Source organism: Aptenodytes forsteri, unplaced genomic scaffold (genome assembly GCF_000699145.1).
Source record: "Aptenodytes forsteri isolate BGI_AS27 unplaced genomic scaffold, ASM69914v1 Scaffold198, whole genome shotgun sequence".
In the NCBI taxonomy this organism is placed as follows: Eukaryota; Metazoa; Chordata; class Aves; order Sphenisciformes; family Spheniscidae; genus Aptenodytes; species Aptenodytes forsteri.
The window spans coordinates 97,933-121,782 of record NW_008795697.1 but is presented as its reverse complement, the minus strand read 5'-3'; the positions used below and the strand labels follow the sequence as shown (position 1 = coordinate 121,782).

General features: G+C 52.5%; 1 protein-coding gene across 2 annotated transcripts; it reads right to left on the bottom strand.

Annotated features, from left to right (window-relative positions):
• Positions 1-377: 377 nt before the first annotated feature.
• Positions 378-23,599, bottom strand: PCBP3 (poly(rC) binding protein 3). Of its 2 annotated transcripts, XM_019473085.1 has the most exons (13): positions 23,531-23,599; positions 23,223-23,246; positions 22,191-22,223; positions 21,341-21,457; positions 20,810-20,941; positions 20,366-20,494; positions 17,537-17,611; positions 14,153-14,194; positions 9,205-9,283; positions 8,374-8,433; positions 5,398-5,450; positions 2,234-2,403; positions 378-462 (listed from the first exon to the last, which is right to left on the bottom strand). In XM_019473085.1, exons 1-13 carry the CDS (start codon positions 23,597-23,599, stop codon positions 426-428), a joined length of 1,020 nt encoding a protein of 339 aa, XP_019328630.1. In that variant the 3' UTR covers positions 378-425. The 2 variants fall into 2 exon arrangements, with proteins under 2 accessions (XP_019328630.1, XP_009281403.1); XM_009283128.1 differs by lacking the exon at positions 8,374-8,433 and having other exon boundaries at positions 9,205-9,280.
• Positions 23,600-23,850: the final 251 nt, after the last annotated feature.

The following is a 23,850-nucleotide window of genomic DNA, read 5'->3' as shown; positions in this document are numbered from 1 at the left end:
TGAGTGGCGTCACACGTCCATAGGCTACAGCAAGTACCACCAACGTCAAATCAAACGTGTAAGTAGCTACGCTAGACTGACACTAGAGTCCCCGTCATCTTCTGAAGTCTCACCAGTGGAAAAAAAACAACCCCCCTCCCCGCCCCCTGAAAAGCAGATGAAGTAATACACCGTACGCTGAAAACAAGGACCATAACCAAAAAGTTCGGGAGCAGCCTCAGGAGCACAGTAAGGAGCTCGTAAAGAAACGTTCCAGTGTGTGCATATGCATGTGTATTTATATATATATATGTATTTGTTAGTAAAGAAAAGAGTATCTGTGGAGGCAAAGGGAAGACGGTAAATGTACAGGCAGTACAGGCTGGGTGGAGTGCCGGTGGCTGGAGAGGGTCAGGTGGTGCGGAGTGGAGGATGGTGGGTGGAAATTAGAGTGCGCCCATTCCAGTGACCTCAGACGTCAGCCTAGAATAGACAGGGGCAGAGAGAGGGGTGGGGGGAGACAAAAACAAGCGCTTAATATCTGGAGTAGAAAAGAAAATGAAGACCCTGTGGGGCAGCAGTCCTCCTCTTGCCTATGCCCTGCTCAGACGGGGAGCAGAGCATCACTGGGTGGCTTGAGCGCATGGGGCTTGGGGGTCCCCATGGAGGGCACGGGGGGCTGGAGCATAGAGCCAGCTCAGTGGCTGGTTATCTTCCGCTCTCATCGCTGCTGCCAGGTAATGCCCGTTCCTGGCACTGCGCTGTGGCAGAGGTGTCACCTACCAGGGGTGCTGGCAGGAGACATCCCAGCACATGGCTTCACTTTTACCAGCATCCCTCCTACGGAGGACAGGCAGCTGTCCCAGCTCCCTGGCTTCTTCGTTTTGCTCTGGTTTTTGAAACGATGGGAGAGGCTGAGCTATGCCACATCCTGCCACCACCAGGTCATCTCTGCCTCCGCCACAGCACAGGCTGCAGCTCAGCTAGCCCTTCCCAGTAACAAAGAGCCACTCGTTTTTCTTTTCTTTCTCTTGTCTCGAGAGGTGGGGAGGATTTGCAAGGAGCTGCAGGGAAAGCCGCTCAGCCATGCCTGCAGGCGTGGGGCCGGCCCCGTCCCTCTCCTGAGCGGCTGAAGAGGTGCCATGGGTGTGGGCAGCGGGACAGCAGGGCAGGATGGGATAGTGGAGATCTGTTGCAGGTCAGGGCTGAGGTTGGTTGGGTGCAAGGAGGAGAAAGCACGTACAGACCTCACCGGTGCTCCCAGCCCACACCCCAATGAACGTCAGAGTTGCCGCCAACAGCCCCCCGTCCTCGGGACCCTGCCGGCAGCCTCCAGCAGCCGCACACATCCTGGGCTGGTGGCGGGTTGGCACGGCACCAACTCTGCCCACAGCGGAGAGCATGGATAGGTGGACTGCCTCAGGTTACATGGCTGTATCAGGCAGGTGCAAAGCCAGTGAAAGGCTCTGTCTCCCCTTAAGCTCCCCATCCACGAGTCTGTAGACACAGGCAATCAGGTCTGTGTGAGCACCCGGACATGGCTCACCACCAGCATGGACCTGGTCCCCAACCCCTCTCCAGCTACGCCTCCCTTATATGCTCCCCTTGCAGTCCCTTGCCAGACCCCTGGTCCCCAACAGCACAGGCAGCATCGCCCCCCAGCTGGAGGCGGCATCAGGAGCACTCAGCCCCTGCAAAGTCCTGCTGCGCCAAGCTTTTTAGCATGAAAAGGAAGCAATCAGGCCGTTCCCATGTCTTGCGTGTATTGGACCGATTATTTTCATTGGATGGAGGCCTCTTTGGGAGGCCGTGGAAGAGGCTCTGAGGCGGCGGTAAGCGATGCTGGGATCCCAGCGAGCAGGTCCTAAGTGATGCCTCCCCACCACTGGCTCAGCTCCATCCCCGTCCCTGTCCCCTGCCTCGTCCGCAGGGAAAGGCGGCACCAGTTTTGCTCACCCACGAGCAAAATCCTCAAGCGAGGGTGGCGGGTGGGCAGGCAACCGGCGCAACTCGCAGCTGCTCCATTGGCAGCGAAGCATCTCCTGGTCCCCAGCCAAAGCACCAGCAGGGTGAGAGGTCCCACTGGTGATGTCTGGTCCCTGCTCAGAGGTCTCAGCAAGCCACTATCCGTCCCAGCTGGCCTCAGGAAGCCCCTCCTGGCCCATGGTGCCGGGAGCGAGTGCTGCTCCCACCGCGCCGGCGGGATGGGTTTGGCCGTGGTGGGAGGCGGTGGAGTTTGGTGGGGGGGTCTCACCTGGCGTTGATGAGGTACTGCGCAAGGCTGATGTTTGCAGGGGTTCCTGTGATGGTAATTTGGCGCTCCGATGACCCTTCTGTGGCATTGGCGATTTTGATCTGCGCTCCTGACATCTGCCGAATTTCATTGATTTTGGTCCCTTGGCGTCCAATTATGCAGCCTATTAGCTAGAAAAAAAGCACGGAGGGAACATCTGAGAAGCGGCAGCTCTGGCAGCCACTGGCAGGACATGAGCACAACTGCATGGCGCTGGCCAGAAGCCCTCTTCCCTCTGCCCTGGGGTGCGAGTGACCTTAATGCTCATGAAAACAGGAGAGGGACAGCCCAGGGGTGAATCCCACCTGCACGCGGGCATGGTTCTCCCAGGACACGTCCAGCAGCCTGCCCTGCTCTGCTCCTCGGGGAGCAAATTTCAGTTATCCACACACGACGTCTGGCATCTCAGAGGGCTCCAGGAAGGGCGAGGCATTATACCAGGCTCATTTCAGTAATAATAATTTTCATGGTCTAATAATTGGTCCATGTTTTGCAAGGGTCTAAGGATGGGAATAAGTCATATTTCAGACTGTGCTATGCACTTACCCCTCACTAATCACAGTGAACCTGAAGACAGTTATACAGGACGTGTTACTAGAAGAAAACAAGCCAGATGGCTTCCCTGGGGACAGCCCAACCCCAAGTGCCCCCTCATCAGCCGGTGCAGCCACACACCATTGATAGCTTCACATTGCTCACCCCATCCCATACTTCTACCCTGCTGGGACACCCTCGCTGCCTCTGTTACCCCTTTCAGTTCTTTTGGTGCAATGCAAGGGCTTGCCGGCGTTCACACCATTGACAGGAGAGCACCACGTGGCTGCAGCACCAGCAGAAGAGGAGAATCCTACTTAAAAATATCTTTCACACTCTCGTGAAAAAATTAGAGCCAGCTGGAGGCTTGAATTTCCTCAGTTGCCCACCCCTTGAATTTCCTCAATCGTTCTCAATGGCTTGAATTTCCTCAATGGTCTTCATCTTTGCTCTCGCTCATTTGTGCATCAAAAAATGGTTCCCTCAAGCACCTCCACACCTTGGTAACACATACCGGGATATCCAGCTTTACCAACACAGGCATGAGGTGTTTCTGTATGCCTTTCTTGGACATCAGCATTTGAGCTCCTTTCCAAGGTTGCACCTGGGAATTTTATATGTGGGACATTCATCTTGGCAGCTGCTGGATTTCTGTCACTGTAGAAGTGGAGACAACTACTCCTCCAAATGTTCAGTGGTCCTGTTGTCAGACCATCGGGCTACCTTAGTGGTTTGTCCCATACAAACCTGAATATACACCCCACTGCAGTGCTGGAAGGGTATCAACTATCTCAGGGGCTGCAGCGTGATGTTCAGCCTAACAGCCGCCCATCCTGGTCTTCACGGCACAGAAATAACTCAGAGATGCTTCAGCAAATGAAAATCCCTTACAGCTGGAACCTGCTGGAGAGACCTGAGGAGCCAAACCTACTTGGAGAGATGTTCAGCAACATCCAAGCATCTCTGCACAGTATTCAAGTTTCTCCTGACGGTCAGAGGAGTGACAAGATGAATTTCATCACCAGCTTTCCTTCAACTCTCCTCTCTCTGCAGCACAACCGCAAGCTGATCTACACCACTAAAACACGCCTGTAGACCCTTTGCTTTAAGAAACCCAAACCTGTCCTCTGCTTCCTGGGAAGGTGGCAATGGGAATTTAAGAGCTTTCAAAACAACAGGAGGCAGAGCTAAGGAGGCATTTTTCAGCAGGCAGAAAGACGCAGGCAATGACATTTAACGCTGTGTGGATCTGATGAGAGCCGGGCTTTTTAGTGAGCGAATGCTCTGAGTGCTCCTGGGTCCTGTGGCAGGTTCCTCAGCATGTTAAAGGGGAGGAAAGGCCCCTTTGCAAGGGGTCACTTGATGTTCCTGAAAATGTTATCATTGCTGCCAGGGCCATGGTCCCCCACGCTTGACAGACGTGGCTGTTGCAACCTCAGGAGCGCTTACAGAGCTCCCCGCAGCCTGCTGGAGGAGGGTCCTCGCTAGGATGGACAGAAGCAGACCCGGGATCAGCCCTGCCACCATCTCCTACAGGCTCCTCTGCAGAGCCCTCCCACAGCTGTTGGCCCTGGGGTGAAGCATCTCCGAGGGTTTCAGCCAGCAGATGCTCAGAAGCCATTTCACTGCCACATCTCTCGGGTGGAAGGAGACCTTGCAAGTGTCCCAGAGGAGCAGAGGTGCCCAGCAGCTGCAGCCAGGCTCGCTGCCCTTCCCTTGCATTGCTGTGTATTGGTGAACAGCAGGAAGAAGTGGCAACAGCTGCCAGGCCCAATCCAGAAACTCCTGATGAGGATGGGCTGAAGGTGCTTGTAGGTGATGGAGGTGGAGACAGAGACTTCAAGTCATCCCCCCACTTGCCCTGATCCTGATTTGAGCGCCCGCTGGTTATCAACCCAGGGAAACTGGTAGGCCAGTCCAGAAGCAAGTGAGACCCTTGGATCCGGGTGCTGGCTGTGTTGGGCTCTCCATCCCACCTCCTCCCACCTGAGCATCCCCAAGCACCCTCCTCGTACCGCTCGGTGCCCAGCGTGACTCCAGCCTCCTACCAGTGAATATCCCAGTCCAACATCCACTTTACCACAATGCCTCCATCTGTAAGACCCAAAAGCTGCCTGCCACCAGTACTAAGATGAGATGCACTGTCCTTCAGATGCTTGTGTGGCACTTTGTGGCATCAGAAACTCTATTTCCTTACCTCCTTTTCAACGACCCACCCAGTAACTACACTTGAGCTGAAACATCATCTCAGATCTGCCAATGTTAGATTAAGCAATTATAGTTTAATGAGGGCTGGCTCAGGAGCTCTCTTCCCTTCCCAATGCTGTCAACTAGGCATGTTTCATGAGCACTGAGTTCACCTGGAAAGGGAAAAGGAGCATTAAAGAGGATTGTACCTAGGAAAGCTACCGACGGGGTAAAGTCAGGGTATGCTGCAGGCTGATCTCCAACAGACTGCACATGGCATGAGTGAACCTGGTGAAGGGGCATCTCTAAACATATTTAACAAAGTCATATGCCTGCAGCTTACACACACACTTATATGTGTGTACACACACACACACTCCGAGGAAGCACTTGGATTTACTTACATCATTGGGAATGGTGAGTTCATGAGTACTGGCCGGGGGACTGGCATCCAAACCTGGGCATATGCAAGGGAAAATGGTTATAACTTGCAGAGGCAGTGTGGTGGAGCTCCACTGCTTTCCCGCAACAGTCAACACTGCAAAGGCTGCGTCCTGCTCCGGGGCCGGGAGGGGAAGGGGATCACACACTCTGGTACAAGGAGGAGGAAGACAGTTGCTACCTGACTCTTCTGGAGCTGGGTGCCACCTTCCCCTGCATCCCTTGAGCTGGCCTCGCAGGCGCTGCCCCATGAGTGCCTCGCTTCCCACCCTCCATCCTCCTACTGGGAATGGCTTCAGAGGAGGGTGCGTTACAGCGCAAGGTTGCAGCATCGCTGGGGAGGGTCTGACAGAGGTGGGAAAAGCACCTTCCCTCCTCCACACAGGAGCAGACAGCCTGCTGGCTGGGAAACCCAACCCTAGAGGCAGACAGCCTGCCGGTGGGAGGGTTGTCCACGTACCCTCCAGCCCTCTCTGGACACAGTAGCACAGAGCTGCTTGGTTACAACAGCAGCTTGGCGCCCCAAAACCGGTTTCCTTGGGGGATCTGGCGGTGCTAGCACAGGGCAGCCTGCAAAGCACTTTGCAAGTTAAAGCCCCACAGACTTGCATGCTGAATTTAAGCCAGACTGCTAAGACATGCACGCTAGCTGGACTGATGGTCCCTCTTACTCCCAAGGGAAAGCATGGCAAATGGTACGTAGCCAGCAGGCTACCCTGTGTGTGCAGCTCCAGAGGCAAGAGGACAGCAATGCCATAACGTTCCTAGGCCAGGCTGAAGCCTGCTTCTCCCACAGGTTTCCATATTAAATCACCTCAGTGCTGAAGCAGGGATGTCCTATTGCAAATCTGCAAGAGAGAAGCTGTCTAGTGGCTAACAGGAATTTGCAGTAATCTCAAAAAAACCCTTATCCGTATGAACTACCAAGGAAGGCTTTTAAGAGCAGTGTGTGCAAGAGTCCAAGACACTTGTGCAGAGTAAGGGGGTGCAGAGAAAAGAAGCACAGGGAGACTGGAAGTGCTGGGCTGCTACAACACAAGACAGCAGCAGCACCAAATTCCTAGTCACCCAGTCCAGCAGGGCTTCCTCATGCTGCACAGCACTATGCCGCTGCCTTAACCACGCTGAGTAACTCCTCCAAGCAATGGCCAAGTTTTGATGCCCTGCATTTCCATTGAGGCCCTCTGCACTGCGGAAGAGGACCTCCCGTCCAGTTTTGCCAGCAACAGCCGCCCGGGTTTTAAAACCCAGCAGGTCTGAACTGATGTCTGTCTGGGTACCGGCACTGTCAAAGCAAGATTTCTAAAATGCTAAAAGGAAGCCTTAGGTTGCAATTCCATTTGAGCATCACCCCTAGAAATGAGAATATCAAGTATCCTTGATTCACTCTTGCATGATTCTTGCGCTTTCCCACATGCACCTCCCTTACAGAGACGCAACGCCTGGGTACATCACCCAGGCACCCATTTGCAGGAGGTCTCTCTACCACATTTTTCACTTGGGAGCACACAGAAAGGCAGGGAATGGGGATGTAAATCCTCCACTCAGCAGCCCTATGCCCTCCTCCACCCCTGCCGGGGGTACTAATGCCAAAGCCTGCACAAAACAGCTCCTGCCAAGGTTTTACTCAGTGGGCAATGCTTAACACTGACTTTATAGCACACTGCATTGGAAGACACATTTCACCAGCCCTGGACCGTCTTTCATGCCAAGCCTCCTCGCAGTCTAGGGCAAGATGGACTGCACCTAATGCAAAGACATGTCCCCCAGGATGGAGATGTCCCCGCCTCTCTGCCATGCATTACAAGGCTCAGGTCAGTAGCAGCCTGGGTATGGCAGAAAATGTCTTCTGAAGGGAGCAGAACACTGGGAATGGGCTCAGAGCAATGCTGAGGCACCCAGGGGTCTTTGGAAATGCAGGCTGGGCTCCTCAGATTCATAGATAGGGCCCCCCACCCCACGCTCAGATGCCATGGGTGCTGCTTAAAGCCCTTGGGGCACGCGGTGCCATGGTACTGCATCACCCCCTGCATCACAACAGCCATCGAGGAATGGCCACGTCCTTCTCCATTACCTGGAGATAGTTTATTTTAGCATACCAGATCCTCCCTCTCTGATATGCACATGCAGCTGTAATGTGTGGGGTCAGAGCAGGATTAGTGCCATGGGTGATTGCAAAGGGCAAAGCAGGGCACACAGAAAACAAGGCTGTGGAGGTTGGTATCATGAAATCTATTTTTGCTATAGTCTTGTGGGGTCTATTCACCTGGGCTACATTTGCTTTCATAGTTAGGCGATGTCCGCAGATTCTTTTGAGGCATGCATGTGATTCACCTTGGCTGGCCGCAGAGCACGCGTGTGCCTCAGGTATATCCAGGGGAGGTCTGGCTCACATTGCCTATGAGCCTCCAGGTCTCAGGATAACGCCTCTAAGCAATGGTAGGTTATAAAAGATAAGCATGTTCGGCACATATTGATGAACGTGCGGGAAATTTGACATCAAAATTTCTCCAAGATTACAGCCATGCTTTGGCATGGGTCCTGTCCCACTAAAAATGCAGCTCACCCTGAATGGCTTAGAGATGGCTAAAACTGTGTCTTGTTTCCATTCCCACAGGCATTTTTCTACTGTTTCTGAGCAAAGTTTATGCAAATTTAAATGAAAGAATAAGGGTGATGACTCTGATGTCTTTCTCTTACACGGATGGCAGTTATACGCAAACGTCAAAAACCTAGGCAATAAACTCCAAGCACTTTTCTTTTGACATGCTGAGAATGGCAAGCACAGTGCTGCCCAGCCTCTCCCTGCCAACCACGAAAACCTGCCTTCTTCTCCACAAATACCACAATTTATCTAGGAGCACAAAAATGGCACAGTCCTATTTAAGAAATATATTTCAACAGAAGCCTGCTTATTTCCCTGTAGCTTTGTGTTTTACCTGATGATTGGCCCATCAGATTTTGAGCTTCTTCGGAGGAATGTAAGGGCAGCTTTTCTCCTGAAGAGCAAAGAAGAAACAGGTTTAATGCTTTTGCCTTCGAGGAGATAAGCAATGTCACTTCATCTAGGAAGCTCAAAATATGATGAACATACTGTCAGAAAAGGCATTTCCAGCTGGCACTTTGACCACCGAGTAAACAAAGGTACTTTAAGTATCTCCATCCCCTGCACTCTATCTGCTTCCCAGGTCATCGTGAAATGCGTTAACTGCAATGCCAGCCTTGGGGACGAGGCTGCTGAGCCACGCCGGGGCTGCCTGTCCTCCCGTCAACGTGGCTCCCTATAGCCACGGCTCCTTCCCATTGCTCTCCCCAGCACAGGGGTGCCATCCTGCCTGGCTCGGCACCACTCCCCGCAGGCACTGGGGCAGCATCCCCGGCCAGCACCAAGCCATTCCCCCCGGGAAAGCAGGGATGTCCCACTGGGGTCTGGATCAGTGCACAGCAGGGGATGCTACCTACTCTGGGCAGGGAAGGATGTGAGACTGGCGCTCATTGCTTCTGCTGGGAAAGCCAGCAAAACTGGGAGCAAGGTAAGCGTGGCTTCACAGGAGCAGTCCAGGCGTGCACAGTTAATGGCTGAGAGCTTGCCCGTGAGGACTGTAACCCCCAAACATCTGTCCTGTCTCCCTGTTAACCTTTCCCCGTGGACATTGCAACTTCAGTTTTACTTGCCCTGCCTGTTTCCATTAAAAAGCATGAGTTTAGAAAGAGATAGAAACTCTACAGGTAAGAAGAGAAGGATCTAGAAAGGGCGTGTGGGTACGTACCAGGGAAAGCGGGGGTGGTCTGTCCAAGGGGAGTAAAGGGGGTTTGCTGCATAGCCAACTGGTGGAGCTTGGTCAACTGCTGAGGGGTAGGAGGGACATTAGAGCTAAGAAGGTTATTGTCATAGAGTAAACAAGTCACACCGAAAACCAAGAACAAAATTATAATGGAAGAAAAAAAAGAAAACAAAACAAAAAAAACCAAACCAGGAAGCCATGGTGAGACATGGCAAAAACATTAGCAGAAGGACTTGGCCTGGGTAAAATGCAATAAAGCCCAAATCTTTTGCAGAAGTGCTTGGTCAGGGTCTGAAGTACGATACCAGCAAGAAGCCCGTTCTTAGTTTCCACCTCTCGTCAAACGGTTCAGCTCCTTCGCCGCGAGCAAGTGGCCGCCTTGGCATGTGGCTGGCTGCTGCAGCAGTGGCAGGGCTGCTGCCTGTGGCGCTTCCAGCCGCTGCCTTCCCCTCCTGGGCTTCGCAACCTGCGACCAGAAGCTGCTGCTTGCTTCAGGGTAGCTTTAGAGCACAGGAGCCATCTCAAAGGCACTGCCAGGCTGGTGGCCATCACGTGCCAGCAGCCAGAAGACCCTCTTTGTGCTGCTGGAGCCGCATCGTGACCGCTTGTCCCCACAGCAAACGTTCTCGTGCTGCCCATCTGATGCGAAATGCCTCTGGGAGACTGACAAACTGCGACTCTTAACGTCAGCTCGTTACGAGTGCAAGCCCCTTAGCAGTACAGGAAAATATGGGCTTCAGCCATGACCAGTAGGTATTTCAGATCCTTGTATCCCTTGTTGTGCCGGGTAGGTTTTCGTGCCCCGTCAGGAAGCGGTTGCATAGAGAGGATTTTGTTTGGAATACATTTTGTGCTCTGTTTTACTGCTCCAAATTAAAAAAAAAAACAAAAAACAAAACAACAAAAAAACCCCAAACAAACTGGGGCTGAAGTCTAGCAGTGAGCAGGAGAGAGGGAGGGTCTTTATCACCTCCTGCTCGGTGATTTCACAGGTACTCTTGGGCTGGCGCCTGCAGCAGTGGCAGGGCTGCTGCCTGTGGCGCTTCCAGCCGCTGCCTTCCCCTCCTGGGCTTCGCAACCTGCGACCAGAAGCTGCTGCTTGCTTCAGGGTAGCTTTAGAGCACAGGAGCCATCTCAAAGGCACTGCCAGGCTGGTGGCCATCACGTGCCAGCAGCCAGAAGACCCTCTTTGTGCTGCTGGAGCCGCATCGTGACCGCTTGTCCCCACAGCAAACGTTCTCGTGCTGCCCATCTGATGCGAAATGCCTCTGGGAGACTGACAAACTGCGACTCTTAACGTCAGCTCGTTACGAGTGCAAGCCCCTTAGCAGTACAGGAAAATATGGGCTTCAGCCATGACCAGTAGGTATTTCAGATCCTTGTATCCCTTGTTGTGCCGGGTAGGTTTTCGTGCCCCGTCAGGAAGCGGTTGCATAGAGAGGATTTTGTTTGGAATACATTTTGTGCTCTGTTTTACTGCTCCAAATTAAAAAAAAAAACAAAAAACAAAACAACAAAAAAACCCCAAAACAAACTGGGCTGAAGTCTAGCAGTGAGCAGGAGAGAGGGAGGGTCTTTATCACCTCCTGCTCGGTGATTTCACAGGTACTCAGAGGGCTGCCAGGATCGCATCATCCCCCAAACACAAACTGCTCTTTGCACCCATCCCCTCCCTGGGGAGGGAAAGTTATGGGGAGGGAGTTATGATTTCCACGTTTTGGGGGAAACAATACTCAAAAACCTCCTTGCAGCGTGGCTGGGGAGGGAGCGCGGGGAGGTCTGGCCAGCAGCGGTGAGGGGGAAGCGCTGGAGAGAGCAGACCCGGGGGCCTGAGCACACTGGGGGAGAGACTGGAGGGAGGCAGCGGGGAGGGGATACGCCTGCAAGTTCCTGGAGAGATACCCAAGGGAGCCCTGGCTGTCAGAGGCGTGAGGACTTCCAGCTTCCACTGGCTTGGGGGAGAGGTCTCGCCGCCCCACGAGAAGAGGTGCATGCACATCTCTCCCTGTGCAGCACAGAAAATAAGCTGAAGATGCCCTACGGCAGGTTCCTGCTGAAACACAGTCAGCTCTGGATAGGACCAGGCACGCCACCGCTCCTGAAGGTAGCAGGGACATCAGCATCCGCCGCTTTTTAATTTAAGAATTTTCCTGTTTTCTACCAAATTAAACCCAGGCACACCCTGTTTGCAGAACTCCTTGTTACAACCGGTCCCACTGGCAGGACTCCAGATGAAACCTCCTACCTCTTTGCCGGCACTGCCAAGGAGCACCGTGGAGGCAGAGCCCCTCGGGCTCCAACCGTGCCCTGGGGCAGGGGTCCTGCTTTGTCCGACGGGGGAAACACCAAAATCCTTTCTAATACTGATCTAGCATATTTTTAAGATATGGTTTGGATAATGGTATTTAGCAAAGACCCATAATAACAGCAATGAAAAAAGCCTGCAAAAGGAGAGGATGTCTACACCTAGGTGTTAAAGTGAAAGTTGCTACGTGAATGCTTGCAGTCCATGAAACACCTCCTCTCCCGTTTCCTGAAAGCTGAAAGCAAAAACCTGAGACCACTTCTTCAAACTCTGGTTTCTCCTGCAGACCAGAGGGGAGTTTCCCCACAGGCACTGCTGGGAGGGAAAGGAGAGGGCAGTACAGCGGCGCTGGGACCAACGTACAGCCATGCTGAGCATCACCAGGCACCCACAGCAATGCCTCGTTACATCTCATCGGCTGCCAGCCTGGTGCATACCCAGGAGCGATGCCCTGGTTGGGGAGCTTTCCTGTGCTCGACATTTATTTCAATAACGCCCCTGACTCCCAGCTGCCACGGCTGTCCTTTCATCTCCCACCGCAAATTTTGTGAAGGCAGGTAGCTGCATATTACATCCCAAACAGCTTATGAGTACCCAGGCAATGCTGAAGCCCTTCGTGAGCCAAAACTCACGCTGACTTGGGGGTTTTTCCCAGGGGAGAAAATCAAGGCAGGAGCTTGCATTTTAGCTTTGGCATTCAAAATTCTCACCACTCTGCAGCCACGGGCCTGCAAAAGGCATCCACTAAACACAGACACCTGCAAGAGCGAGGGCAATGCGCTAAAATCACGTTCAAGACTGGTTTCTGCACCAAGCAGTGTTTAAAATGACTGATCCTTGCGAGAGAGCTACAAGAGTAAGGATGGAGCGTGTGGCCCCTGCACAAACAACTTTTTCCTGGTCTCAGCACATCTGCTGGGAGTAGGGCAGAGCGCAGCCAGCAAATGTATTCCTGTCAAACAGAGCAGTATAACAACAAGGAAAACACTCTAAGTTGTTGACGCTTGCAAAGAAAAACTGGGACAAAGAATATATTGATCTATGCTTTCTAAATATGCAGGTGTATTCATTTATATTCCGATTAGGGAGCCAAAGCGAAGCGCACACAATTATGAACATTTCTGAGCAACCATCACAGCAGGCTATTCAAAGTACATGCATACTGGTGTTGCATGGAAAGCCAAAGCCTGGCCCCCACTAAATTGTGTGAAATCACAGCTCCCAAGATCAAAATCCAGCCTACAGCTCCTCATCATTCCCATAGGGAGCATGCATTCAAGGTATCGAACAACCTTGCTCCATTCTCAATCATGCAAAAAGTAATCCCATGATTTAATACCCAACACACCCATCAGAAAGAGGAATACTGAGCCACATCAAACTCTTCCCATGTGTGGAATGGCTGGAGAGGGCTTTCCACGCAGACCATGCCGCTTACAATTAAGCCACATCCCCAGAGCGGCACATTGTGCTCAGCCCCCACTGCGGAGCCCTGACTCACAGTCATGCCAGCAAGAAGGGGCCTCTGCAATGGGACTCGCTGGGTGTTTTATCCCCACTGAAATACATTTAGAAAATCCCAGCTTCTTCCAAGAGCTCCCCGGCATGTGTCAGCTGTGACGACCCCAGAAGCCGAATAGCTGTCTGCTGCCGACAAGGAGCTGCTGGCATTGCAGTGCTTCACTGCTGCTTTTAATAGAGATATCCTTTAAAATAGACTCATTTTCTATTTCTGTTGGTACTTTTATGTGCAGACATGCCAGCAGATGTTCCCTACATGTCCCCTCGCAAATGTGCTGTGACTCCCTGACCCACCCCAGGCACAGGAGCCTGGCGCGAGCAGGGGGATCCGAGCATCAGCAAAACCCATCCACACTGCAAGCCTGAGCGGCGCCTGTCTCCACACCAAGAAGCACAAGACGAAGCGGGGACTGTACCCGTGATGCCCTCCCCGGGTGACAGAGAGCCGAACCAAGTGAGACAGCCATCAAACCCAGGGTGACCGCTTCGGTCTGGGGTCCAGCTCCCGCGGGGAGGTGCAGAGCCATCGGCAAGGTGAGACCCAGCAGTGTGGTGGGTGGCCATCCTCTCCATCCCTCCAGGGGACATGGGTAGCATTTTGCCCAGCCTCAACACCTGCTTCTGAGTCACCCGGAGGAGGACCCCCAAAAAGGCACATCCCCCTGCCCAGGCTTCAAGCAAGAAACCATGCACCACTGGAGGTCTGGCTTCTCCTCACCCCACCAAGGCACTCAGCACCTAAATAAGCCCTGGGCTTACCAGTATTTTAAGGATAAGGGGGGAAATACAGGAGAAAGTATTTTTTTTCCCCTTTCTTTGCGCGTTTTGATCATTTTGAGGCACAAAATGCATAGAGTATGGTTTGTCTCAGAACAAAGGGATAGCACTGAACAATGCAAACAATTTAGCATCAGGCCAAGTCCTCAGGATTAATAAAATTTAGTGCTAACAGGTTAAAAGGCTATTCAAGGTATTACAGATACTACACACGGCCAGTTACTTTGAAAATATGCTATTAATATTATTGTCTAATATTAATATTATGTGAATTAACAGTAGCATGCAGGTGACATAAAAGGGTATAAGAAAAATTAGGGTAAAACTCACATCCGGGTGTGGAATAGCGTATTGTCCCTGAATTGTATAGGCCTGCAAAAGAAAAAACAGATGTTATTAGGGCTGGCAGGAGACGACGGCAAAGCCCCATGCCTCCACAGGGACTGCTGTCCGTGGGCTTTGCTCCTTTCTGCCTGACGTGGGGTAAATGCTGTGAATGCAGAGGCTAAAAAGGAGCTCAGCCCCCACCCTGCTCTGCCCGGGAACCCGTACTACCCCCAAATAACCAAGTACGGGGAGCTGAGCGTTGTGACTCTGGCATGCCTCTCCCCTCACTCCACTGCTGGTGAAAGCAGCGTGCGGGATCTTAAATTTTTACTTAACTGGCTTAATTTTGAGGCTGGAGGGGATGAGGGAAGCACTTCCCATGCAGCGAGCAGTTGCCCCGCTCACCCCCCTGGCTAGTTCAGGGGAAAAGCCCCCCTGTGCTGCATTAAATTTGCTGGGGCAGCGAGTCCTTGGCATGGGAGGGAGACCCACCCCTCCGATCAAAGCCGGAGCACTCTGAGCTACCTAACTTGAAGGGCTTGGGCTCAGTTTGGCTTTTCCAAAAGGAAGGAAAGAGCTCTTTAAAGGTGCCAGAATTGCATGGAGCGGGAAGACAGGGCTTCGCTGCACAAAAGATATTCATCAAACTAGAATTATCTGTGTAGCGGATGCACAGTAACATCACCGCTGCCCTTTGCACCTAAACGTGATCCTAGACAGCAAGCCAGTGCAGTGAGTCTCTCCATATTTTCAGGTGCACAACTCTCAATACGCTTTACATCTACCCAGTATATTCCAGTGCTGTGCTGGGGGAAAGGGCATTGTCGTGCAGAAAACCAGCTGGTGCTGATGTCTCACCAAGCATGGAGATGGCTCAGGGACAGGCTGCCTGCACTGCAATGCCTTTCACCAGCAATAATTGACAAATCCATGCAAATGTCTGCTAGGCAAATTGTTTAGTGTTTTTCCCATAATTTGTAGCAATCCTTTCTCTTTTGTAAATAACCTGAAAATAAGCACCACTGTGGGTAAAGAGCCAGACACTAGAGCGCCCAATATTTCGGACTTAACCAGCTAGCAAAATGTATCTCACTGGTTGATACATTATTCAGATGATTCTAAAAGAAATTACAAGAGAGATGGATAACACTTTAAAAAGGGAGAGTAAAGATAGCCAAGAAAAAGAAAAAAAAAACACTCTGAACCTCCTGCAAATTTGCCACATCCTTTGCAAATAGCTTTGTGTGAGGAAAACCCCCAAAATCCTGGAGGAGGAAGGAAGCAAAGCCCCGCGCACAGAAACAGCAGTCCCAGGGCCTGCCAGCATCCCAGTGCCATAGGGACCGGTGTGCCCATGGGGACGTGGCAGAGGCTGCTCTAAAAAGTTCACTCTTTCCTGGCAGTTTAATTTGGTCGTTGTTTTTTGATTAGAACAATTGATTAGAAAAAGCTAATTAAAGGCAGGAAGGTGTCTTGGACAGATGCAACTCAACTCTGACAGCACCCACCTGTGTGACCCCTGGCTTTCTGCAGAGGCTGACATTGCACACGGACAACAGGGCTGATGCCTTTGGCAGTTGCCATCTGCCACTGCGTCCCTCAGCCTGCTGAGTTCCTGCAGGTTCAACCCACCCCAAAGCATCTCACAGCACCACTGACTGTCACCTGCTGTCCTCTGCCCACCCACCCCATGCCACCCCTCGGGCAGAGCCAAGGGGCTCACCAGCGCTCCCTCAGGGGCGGGAGGGAAGAGCTCTCATTTCAGAGACGGTTGCTTCTTCACATTATGTCACTTCTGTGCAAGACACCAACTGTTCACCAGCAGGAGAAATGCTACCTCCATCTTACTCTCCCTTTTGAGAAGATAAGTTCACCAAGCAACTGGACTCAAAGCTCTTTGCCAGGATAGCTGCTCAGACCAAATGACACACTCCTTCTGATGCTGGCAATGATGCTAATTCAGCATGCTGCCTGAAATAGCCTGTGCTTTGGGATTTGCTCCCAGCCATAGTTTGTCCTTCTGCTATTTATTATGGTTGGGGAGAAATGAAATAATTTGTGTGGAGCTGCTCTGGATGGCATTAGCTGTAGCTTTGTGGTGCTGGCTCTACCTGGCTCCTGGAGCTCCTGGGAAAGTACCTCTCCTGCTAGATACTGGTGCACCATGGCATGGTGGCATCTACAGGCAGGTCACCAGGCAAGGCGAGTAGATGAGGTGGAAAAAGCAATGGTTCAAGTCCCCTCTTTAAAAGCAGCCACCTGCTCAACTGCTCTTGTTTCATAAATCACATGCTGTGGGAGCTGATTTTTGTTTGCAGAACAACCACCAGCTCCTGTGGCACATGCGTGTGATGGTTATCCTGCAAAGATAAAATCTGTCATCGCTTCCCAAGCGTCGCTAGAAGGGTCATACCACATCATGACTGCAAGCCTGCAGACCGAGCACTGTGCATTGTCACTGAAGGCAATACAATGCAGGCGCTCCTGTGGGCAGAGCTGAGACCCAGCTTTGCAGCAGAGCTTATGGCATTTTTGGGGGAAGCAGCACCCTGAACCAGCTAAGCACCAGTGATGGGGATGACCCTTTCATGGAGGCTCAGGTTCAGGCTGCCCTGAACAGAGGCTAAGCACGGTCCTGGCGTGGCTGGGATGAGCCCTTCCTATCTCGGATCAATTACAACTATGCAAAGTTATTTTTAATTGGACTAGAGATGCCAGAAAATAAACACTCGCAGCCACTGTGAGAGCATGGTCATGGCCTCTTGTTCAACGAGGCTTTTCTCATTTTCTCCTTCAAACAGGTAACTGCTGGCAAATACTAAATTTGGGTATAATAAAGCGAACTCAAGCTGGATTTTGAGCCAGGAGCAATTTAGACGCAGGACTCGCCAAGGCGTGAGTACCTGCAAAAATCAGTATTTTGAGCACGTGAGCCCATGTCAAACAGAGCAAGTTTGGCGTGGCGCTTAGGGACATGGTTTAGTGGTGGACTTGGCAGTGTTAGGTTAATGGTTGGACTCGATGATCTTAAGGGTCTTTTCCAACCTAAATGGTTCTATGATTCCCCAGGCCACATGAACACCTCCATGCTATCTCCAGCCTTTTCTCGGTGCATGAATGCCCGGCAGAGCTAACACCTTGTTTCCCTGGGCTGGCCCTTTCCTTATCCTCCAGCAGCCATCACAGGAGCTAAGCCATCTGCCCGGGCTTGCAAACTGCCAGCGGTTCTGCAAAGAGCTTTCAGTCCACCTGCTGTGGGATGCAACAGATGGGATGACACCATGCAAGTCAGAAGGCAAGAAACCTGAGTGCACTAACGGGCAGCGGCTGGTGCTGCAGTAAAAGGCTGAGGTTGGCAGTGGAGGCTGCAAGCGGGTCGGCTCTTACCTGACCACCTGCAAAAATGACAGGGGTGGAGGCGGGCTTTGGGCGGTAGGGAATGGTGGCACCTTTTGGTGGGGACTAGGAAAAGGGACAAGGAGAGGGAGAGAGAACATTAGAACAGCTTTCCTGAAACGGCGGCAAAAAGAGTGTTAGAAAGCACCCGACAGAGCACGGCCCCCGGGGCCGCTGACAGCAACACCCGCACCAGGCAAACCGCGTTTCTGGACAGGAGGACACAGGGGAAGTAAGTGTTTAATGGACAACGAGGACAACCTGGGGTACAGGAGATCCCCTGCCAAGGCATGGGACCCTAAATTGCTTCCCAGACCTCCACTGCCTCCCTCACCTTCGCTCTGCCCTCCACAAACTGTGTTGCCTGGTCTAGACTCGAGCTGACTGACTAGACGCTGGAACGCAGCTGGAACGCAGCGCCCTCCTCAAAACACCCCAAGGACACCCTCAAGGTGCAGCAAGATGGGGAGGTACACCCACAGACCAGGCTTTTCATCCCTGGCTGCCAGGAGCCTCCTCGTGCAGTAGCTTGCTTTGCAGCCTGAGAGCTCTTGCACGTCAACAGCCCGTCCCGGAGTCATACCAGCCCCACCGAGCACCAGGAGCTGTGGCATGGCATCGTGAGCACGGGCATCAGAAGGAGTGAGCAGCCCGTCTGAGTGACCCGGCATGATGCTCAAGCTCTTTGACCCCTCTCATCTTCCTCACCACCAGAACAGGGTCACCTTCAGGACTTGGTTTGGTCTACTGCCATCCAAGCTGGGATGTGGATGTGGTCAAGATCTCCCATGCCCTGGTGGGACAAATGGCAGTGATCACTTTGGCCAGGGTGCTGAGCTCTGGAGGAGCCAGAGGCTGGAAACCCCTCTCAGATGGCAACACCAGTGTTTCCTAGAGCTGCATGGCGGTAGCAGTCTGTGTGAGCAGCCAGACAGATGCCAGCAGCAGAGGCACCGACCCATATGCACTCCCAGCCCTCCTCCTGCAGCAGCGTGACCCAGGGCAGCCCCACTCCAGCTGGCCAGGACATCTCACTCCTCCCTGCTGTGGCCTGAGTGGTACCTGGGTAGGTCTGAGCAGAAGCTGTAGTGATGCACATCAAGCTGTAGTGATGCATCCCACTGCACCGTGCATGGGATCTTCTCACCCAAGTTATCTCTGTTGGTTTTCTCTTGAACATAACTAACAGGCCATAGAAGAGATTTTGGAGGTTTCTAGGGATCAGGAGAGATTTCAGATAAAAGCCTTCTGGTTCTACCCGAAGTGAAATGACTCAGTTACTGCTATGTAAAGATAAGCAATATAAATTACGCTATCTCATGGAGAATTCTTCATTTTTTCTGTACATTCTTCTAGATGTCCACTTGTAGCCAAGTGGCATATCCAAATCTTCCTGCTAAGCACAGGTCTGCAGGAAAGCTGTACGATCAAAGCACAGCCTCTATAATCACAAACCTGCTTTTTCTTTTATTGCGTTACAAATCTTGGAGGGGATGAGCGAGAATTTCTGCAGTAAGATAATTTAAGACTGAAACGTTATAAGGAGCATCTCTGCAAACTGTAAAAGTCAGGGGACTTCCCAGAGTTCAGACTCCAAGAAAACTCATGGGTTTTTCTCTTTACCATTGCTGAGCCATACAGAGGAGCAGCAACCCTTGCTTTGGTTGGTGAGAACAGCAGCCACCAAAGACTTTACAACACACCTGCAAGCATCAGCTGGGGCCCACCTCTGCTGCAGTCCAGAGCATAACCTGGAGTCACTGTGCGGCTAAAATCGCACTCCTCTGGCAGCAGAGTGTACCCACCTGAGCATCACTACCAGCAGCGGTGGGTAACGTGGCTCATGGCAATTCCTCCTTAGCTGTGCTGCTGCCAAACTGAAGTTGCTTACGTTTGGTTTTGCTTCACCTCCACTAAGCCTTGGCATCCTCATCTGAAGCTCTTGCAGCGGCAAACGCGCTCCTCCCTGCCATGAAAGGGCAGCAGTGTGCGGGCTGTGCAGTAAGGCAGTGGGGCCTGACGTGGGTCTGTGCCCATCCACCTCTGGAAGGCACCAGGAGCGGAGGGTCCCACCGTGCCGTGTCCCGAGGAGTTTCCTCCTGGAGCTTCTTCCATCTGAGGTGGCAGGTGCGGATGTGGGGCATGTGGCTGTGGTTATCCCTGGCAATAAGCCATTGGAACAGCAGCATCTCTCCATGGCAGAGATCTTCAAGCACTGCTCGTCAGCATTTCTCCCAGAAAACAGCACCCTGGACACACGTCCATGCACCCTATGGGCCCTGCTCTCCACCAGCCTTCCTCACTACCTTTCCCGCTGTGCCTTACAGGAGCACGGGTTTGCACTCCCAGCCCCAGCTTCCCCAGTGTAGGGGATGCACTGGCCTCCTCCTCCCAGCCGTGGTCCTCACGGGGCACTGTGAGCCCCATGCAGAGGAGACCAGGTGCTTGATGGAGAGGTTGCAGCCCCCGTCTCCTTCCCATGGCACCCTTGGCACTGCTGGGACACCAGGTTATGGTTGTCCCAGCCCACCTGGCCTCCTCTGGCACCCCTCTCTCCTGAAGCCACCCTGTGCTACAACACAAACCATCTCCTTTGGGGCACCCGACCAGGCAGGTTTCCAGTGTGGGACTCTAGAAACACCGTATGAAGATGGCTGGGAAAACACACTGGGTGGGTTTCAAACAGAGGTACCAGGAAATGAGTGGTCCGACAACGCGTGGTGAAGGCTATGAGAGAAACGCTCCACAGCTCCCAGCACTGTTGTGGTGCCAGCTGGGTTTTTTTCCTATGTACTTTACCCCCTTTGTTACAGACTGTACCTCCAGCATCACCACACAGATCTGTTTGACACATTGGATAATTGCGTCGGGTGTCCCCGAGATTGTCACCGCCCGCTCCGTGGAGTTGGGCAGCATGTCCCCCGCCACTTGAACCTGAGCACCTGTTGACTGGAGACAGAAAGAGAGAGGAGGAGAAATCCCACAGCTGAATGCCTTTCCTTGAAGCCAGCTCCAGCTCCGATGTCACACGCCTCCCAAGAGCTGCACTGCCCCGTGTGAGCTCAGATGCAGCACCCTGCCTGCACCTGCAGGAGCATGCCGGCAAGGTCCACGGGATGCTGCTCCTACACCAGCAGGACTGTCCTGGGAAGCAACGTGATGCATGATGCTTGCAGCATAAGGATCCCCCTTTCCAAGGCAGCTCCTGCTCCCCCTTGGTCGGAGCTGCGATTACATGCAATAACAAAACCAGGTCTGCCTTACCTCCCTGATTTCCTTGATCTTGGAGCCTCCCTTGCCAATCAGCGAGCCGCACTGACTAGCCGGCACAACCAGTCTCAGTGTCACCGGAGGTTTGCTGGTAGCAGTGCTGTTGCTCATTGAGTTGGTTATGTCCTTGGGAAGGAAGAATGCAATGCATCAGCCCTTGGTACCCAACCAGATGCCTGCCATCCAGGCCAACCCAAATGCCCTGGGCCAGAAAAGAGGGGTCATGTCCCCCAGACCCTGGCTGGTCTGCAACTGCATCACTGCGCATCCCTGCAGTTAATTAACTGCGAGACCTCTGGGACACTTGACTGAAGCTCAGTTCTTGCCTAATTAGAGGTGTCTGGAAGGTTTTGTGCTGATGCTGTGTACCAGTTAAGCAAGTCCAACCAGGTACCCAGGCCCATCTGCTCTGCTGGCTCCAGCAGTGGGCACGCCGGAGCTCTGCTTGGCTGATGGGCCACCCAAGGGTCTGGATGCAGACCATTTTACTCTGCCCTCCTGGGGCAAAGGGATCACATTGCTCACCTCCTCAAATTTGTAGGCAATCATGGCAAAAGCCTTGAAGATAGCATCAGTGGGGCCAGTGATGGTCACGATTCGCTCGGGGCAGTTCCCCTCCGAGATGTTGATCCTTGCCCCGCTCTGGAAAGAGAAGGGCAGCCCTGGAATAACCACAGCCAAGCAACTGGCGGGGATGCACTGGAGGTGCAGACCTTCCTCCAGGTTGGATGCTGTCCCAGCCTGGGAAGGTTCAGCACCCAACAGCAGAAGCTCAGAGAGCCCCAGATGACCAGCAAGTACATTGCTCGCTTGGTCCCTGGTCATCACCTCTGCCAGCCTCTCAACATCCCATCTAACCTTAAAAACTCCCACCCCTTCACCCTGTGGTGCTTCCAGTGCTGCCTTACCCCAACCCTCAGAAAGGGTTTCCAAGCATCCACCTCGGGTCTTTTACTGCAGTGCAAACCCATGCGATCAAGGCAAGACCAGCTCGTGCGGTCATTGCTTGTAAGAGGAGTGTTGCTTACTGATCTGATAACTCCTTGGTAGCTGCAGGCACAAAGACCTTGGGCAAACTCAAGCGTCTTACAAGTGACTTAATTTCACTGTTTCATTAGAGCAAATTCTTGGCTCTGGAAAATTCCCATTAAATGTGATAGGAGTTTGTTTGAGTACGGAGTGAGAAAACTGGACCAAAAAGCTCTGGGCACAGCCGGCTTGCATGTCCTGACCCTGGGAGTTACTGCCCGTATCGCACAGGGCAATGTGCTGCTCTGGCCATTATACTGCACACTGCCAGGCGGGACAGCCCGATGGCCCTTCCCACTCCTCTTTCCTCCTCCTCCAAATCGTTTTAAAGAGCAGGGTTGCTCACCTCCTCACGCATCTTCTTCACAGTCTCTCCTTTCTGAAATAAGAATCAGAAACACAGGCTACTGTAAAAAATCAAGACTTCCACCTTCAAAACAGCCCTTCCAAACATGCATCTCTCTAATATGTGGCAATACATAGCCAAACATTTGGGCAGCTCTGTGCTGCCTGGCCCTCCATCCCCACGTGATGGGCAGGCTGAGGAGCTGAGGGTGTAAGCCATCGTAGCCCTGTTCCCCATGTCTGTAAGACACGATAGACAAACCAGCTACACAACTGCAGCTTCCACCTCCATTTCTACGTTCCCCATTAGGAGGAAAACTGCAAGGAAAAAGCTCAGAAACTTATCATATGTTGAGAAAAGCCGGCATTTCAGAATATCTTTGAAGGGCAGTTATCTAGTACCTATAGAGAGATTTAATATCTTTATATCCAGATATAAAGCAGGTACAACTGTGAAGCTTTCCAGGGCTGGACAGGCTGATGGAAAAATAAGGTGCAAGCATATAGGAGAAGGTGGTCGTGCTGCAAATCTTCGCTACCACAAACCTGCCTTTTAAAAACACCAAAAAACTAATCCTGTGTAGCCAGGACTTTCCAAACCACCACGGCAAGCACCAGGGAGCAGAGCACCTCATGTAGCTTTTCTGCATGAGCTAAATGGCATCCTGTGTCCTCAGAGGGAAGTGCTGCAGAATTTAGATGGACTGGCATGAAATTTCTTAATCTCTCTTAATGAATCTATTTAATTAATGTGTCAGGACAACATGATCATAAACACCTATTCACCACCACAGTGAAGCAGCTGGAAACAGCACTAGATAAGTTTGGTGGTTGGGGTTTTTTTTTTAGGGGAATGGTCTTTGATCCCTCTGTGGGTCTCCCATCATTTCTGCCTCACAAACCCAGTGACATGCTCATGCACACCGAACATTTAAGGGACATTACAGGGAGGAGGTGACTGGCATCTACCACACCACAAGCAGCAAATGGGGCAGGCAATAGCATTAAGCACACACTTAAAAGATGTTGTTACCTTTCCAATGATGCTTCCGACTTCCTGCCAAAGAAAAGCCAAAGACATCAGAAGACATGAAGACAATCCAGCCCAACCCCATAATGAAGCAAAGACCTGGTGCACACTGTCCCCAGCAGAAGGACAGGGCGGGGGGCAGGCATGAGAGGGGCCAGGAGCACCATGCCACCACACCACCCTCCCCCATCAGCAGGAGAAAACGTGCTCCCAGCAGCCCCGGGCTGCAGAGGCTGGCTGGACCCGGGCATAGCTGGAGCAGAGGCAGGAGAGGGAGCTGCGAGGAAACCCCCTCACCGGGAGCCCCTTACCTTGCCATGCATCAGCAGCCGGATGGTGAGAGTGACGTTCAGGCCACCTTCGGAGACCTTTGACTCCATTTCCTACCGGGGCACGGGAGACGTGTGTTAGCTGGGAGGGCAGCCTCGGCACAGAAGGAGACAGCACCACAGCTCTATCACCTGGGGACAGAGAGGGGGAAAGGTTTTCTCTCAAAACATGCAGGTTCCTCAACGTGGGATGGACCCTGCAGAGCAGCAGGGCATGGGAAAGCCACAGCTGGAGGAGCTGCAGGGAGATGTCACGGGCCGAGCACCTTCATGGATGCAGATGGGGCTGCCCACTCACCGCA

Bases quoted from the DNA above. Each gene is read 5' to 3' on its own strand.
- PCBP3 (XM_019473085.1), bottom strand. From the start codon at position 23,599: ATGGAGTCAAAGGTCTCCGAAGGTGGCCTGAACGTCACTCTCACCATC. The intron at 23,247-23,530 runs GTAAGGGGCTCC...TTTCTTTGGCAG, and splicing joins GGCTGCTGATGCATGGCAAG to GAAGTCGGAAGCATCATTGG. The intron at 14,195-17,536 runs GTAAGAGCCGAC...TTTCTTTTGCAG, and splicing joins TCATTTTTGCAGGTGGTCAG to GCCTATACAATTCAGGGACA.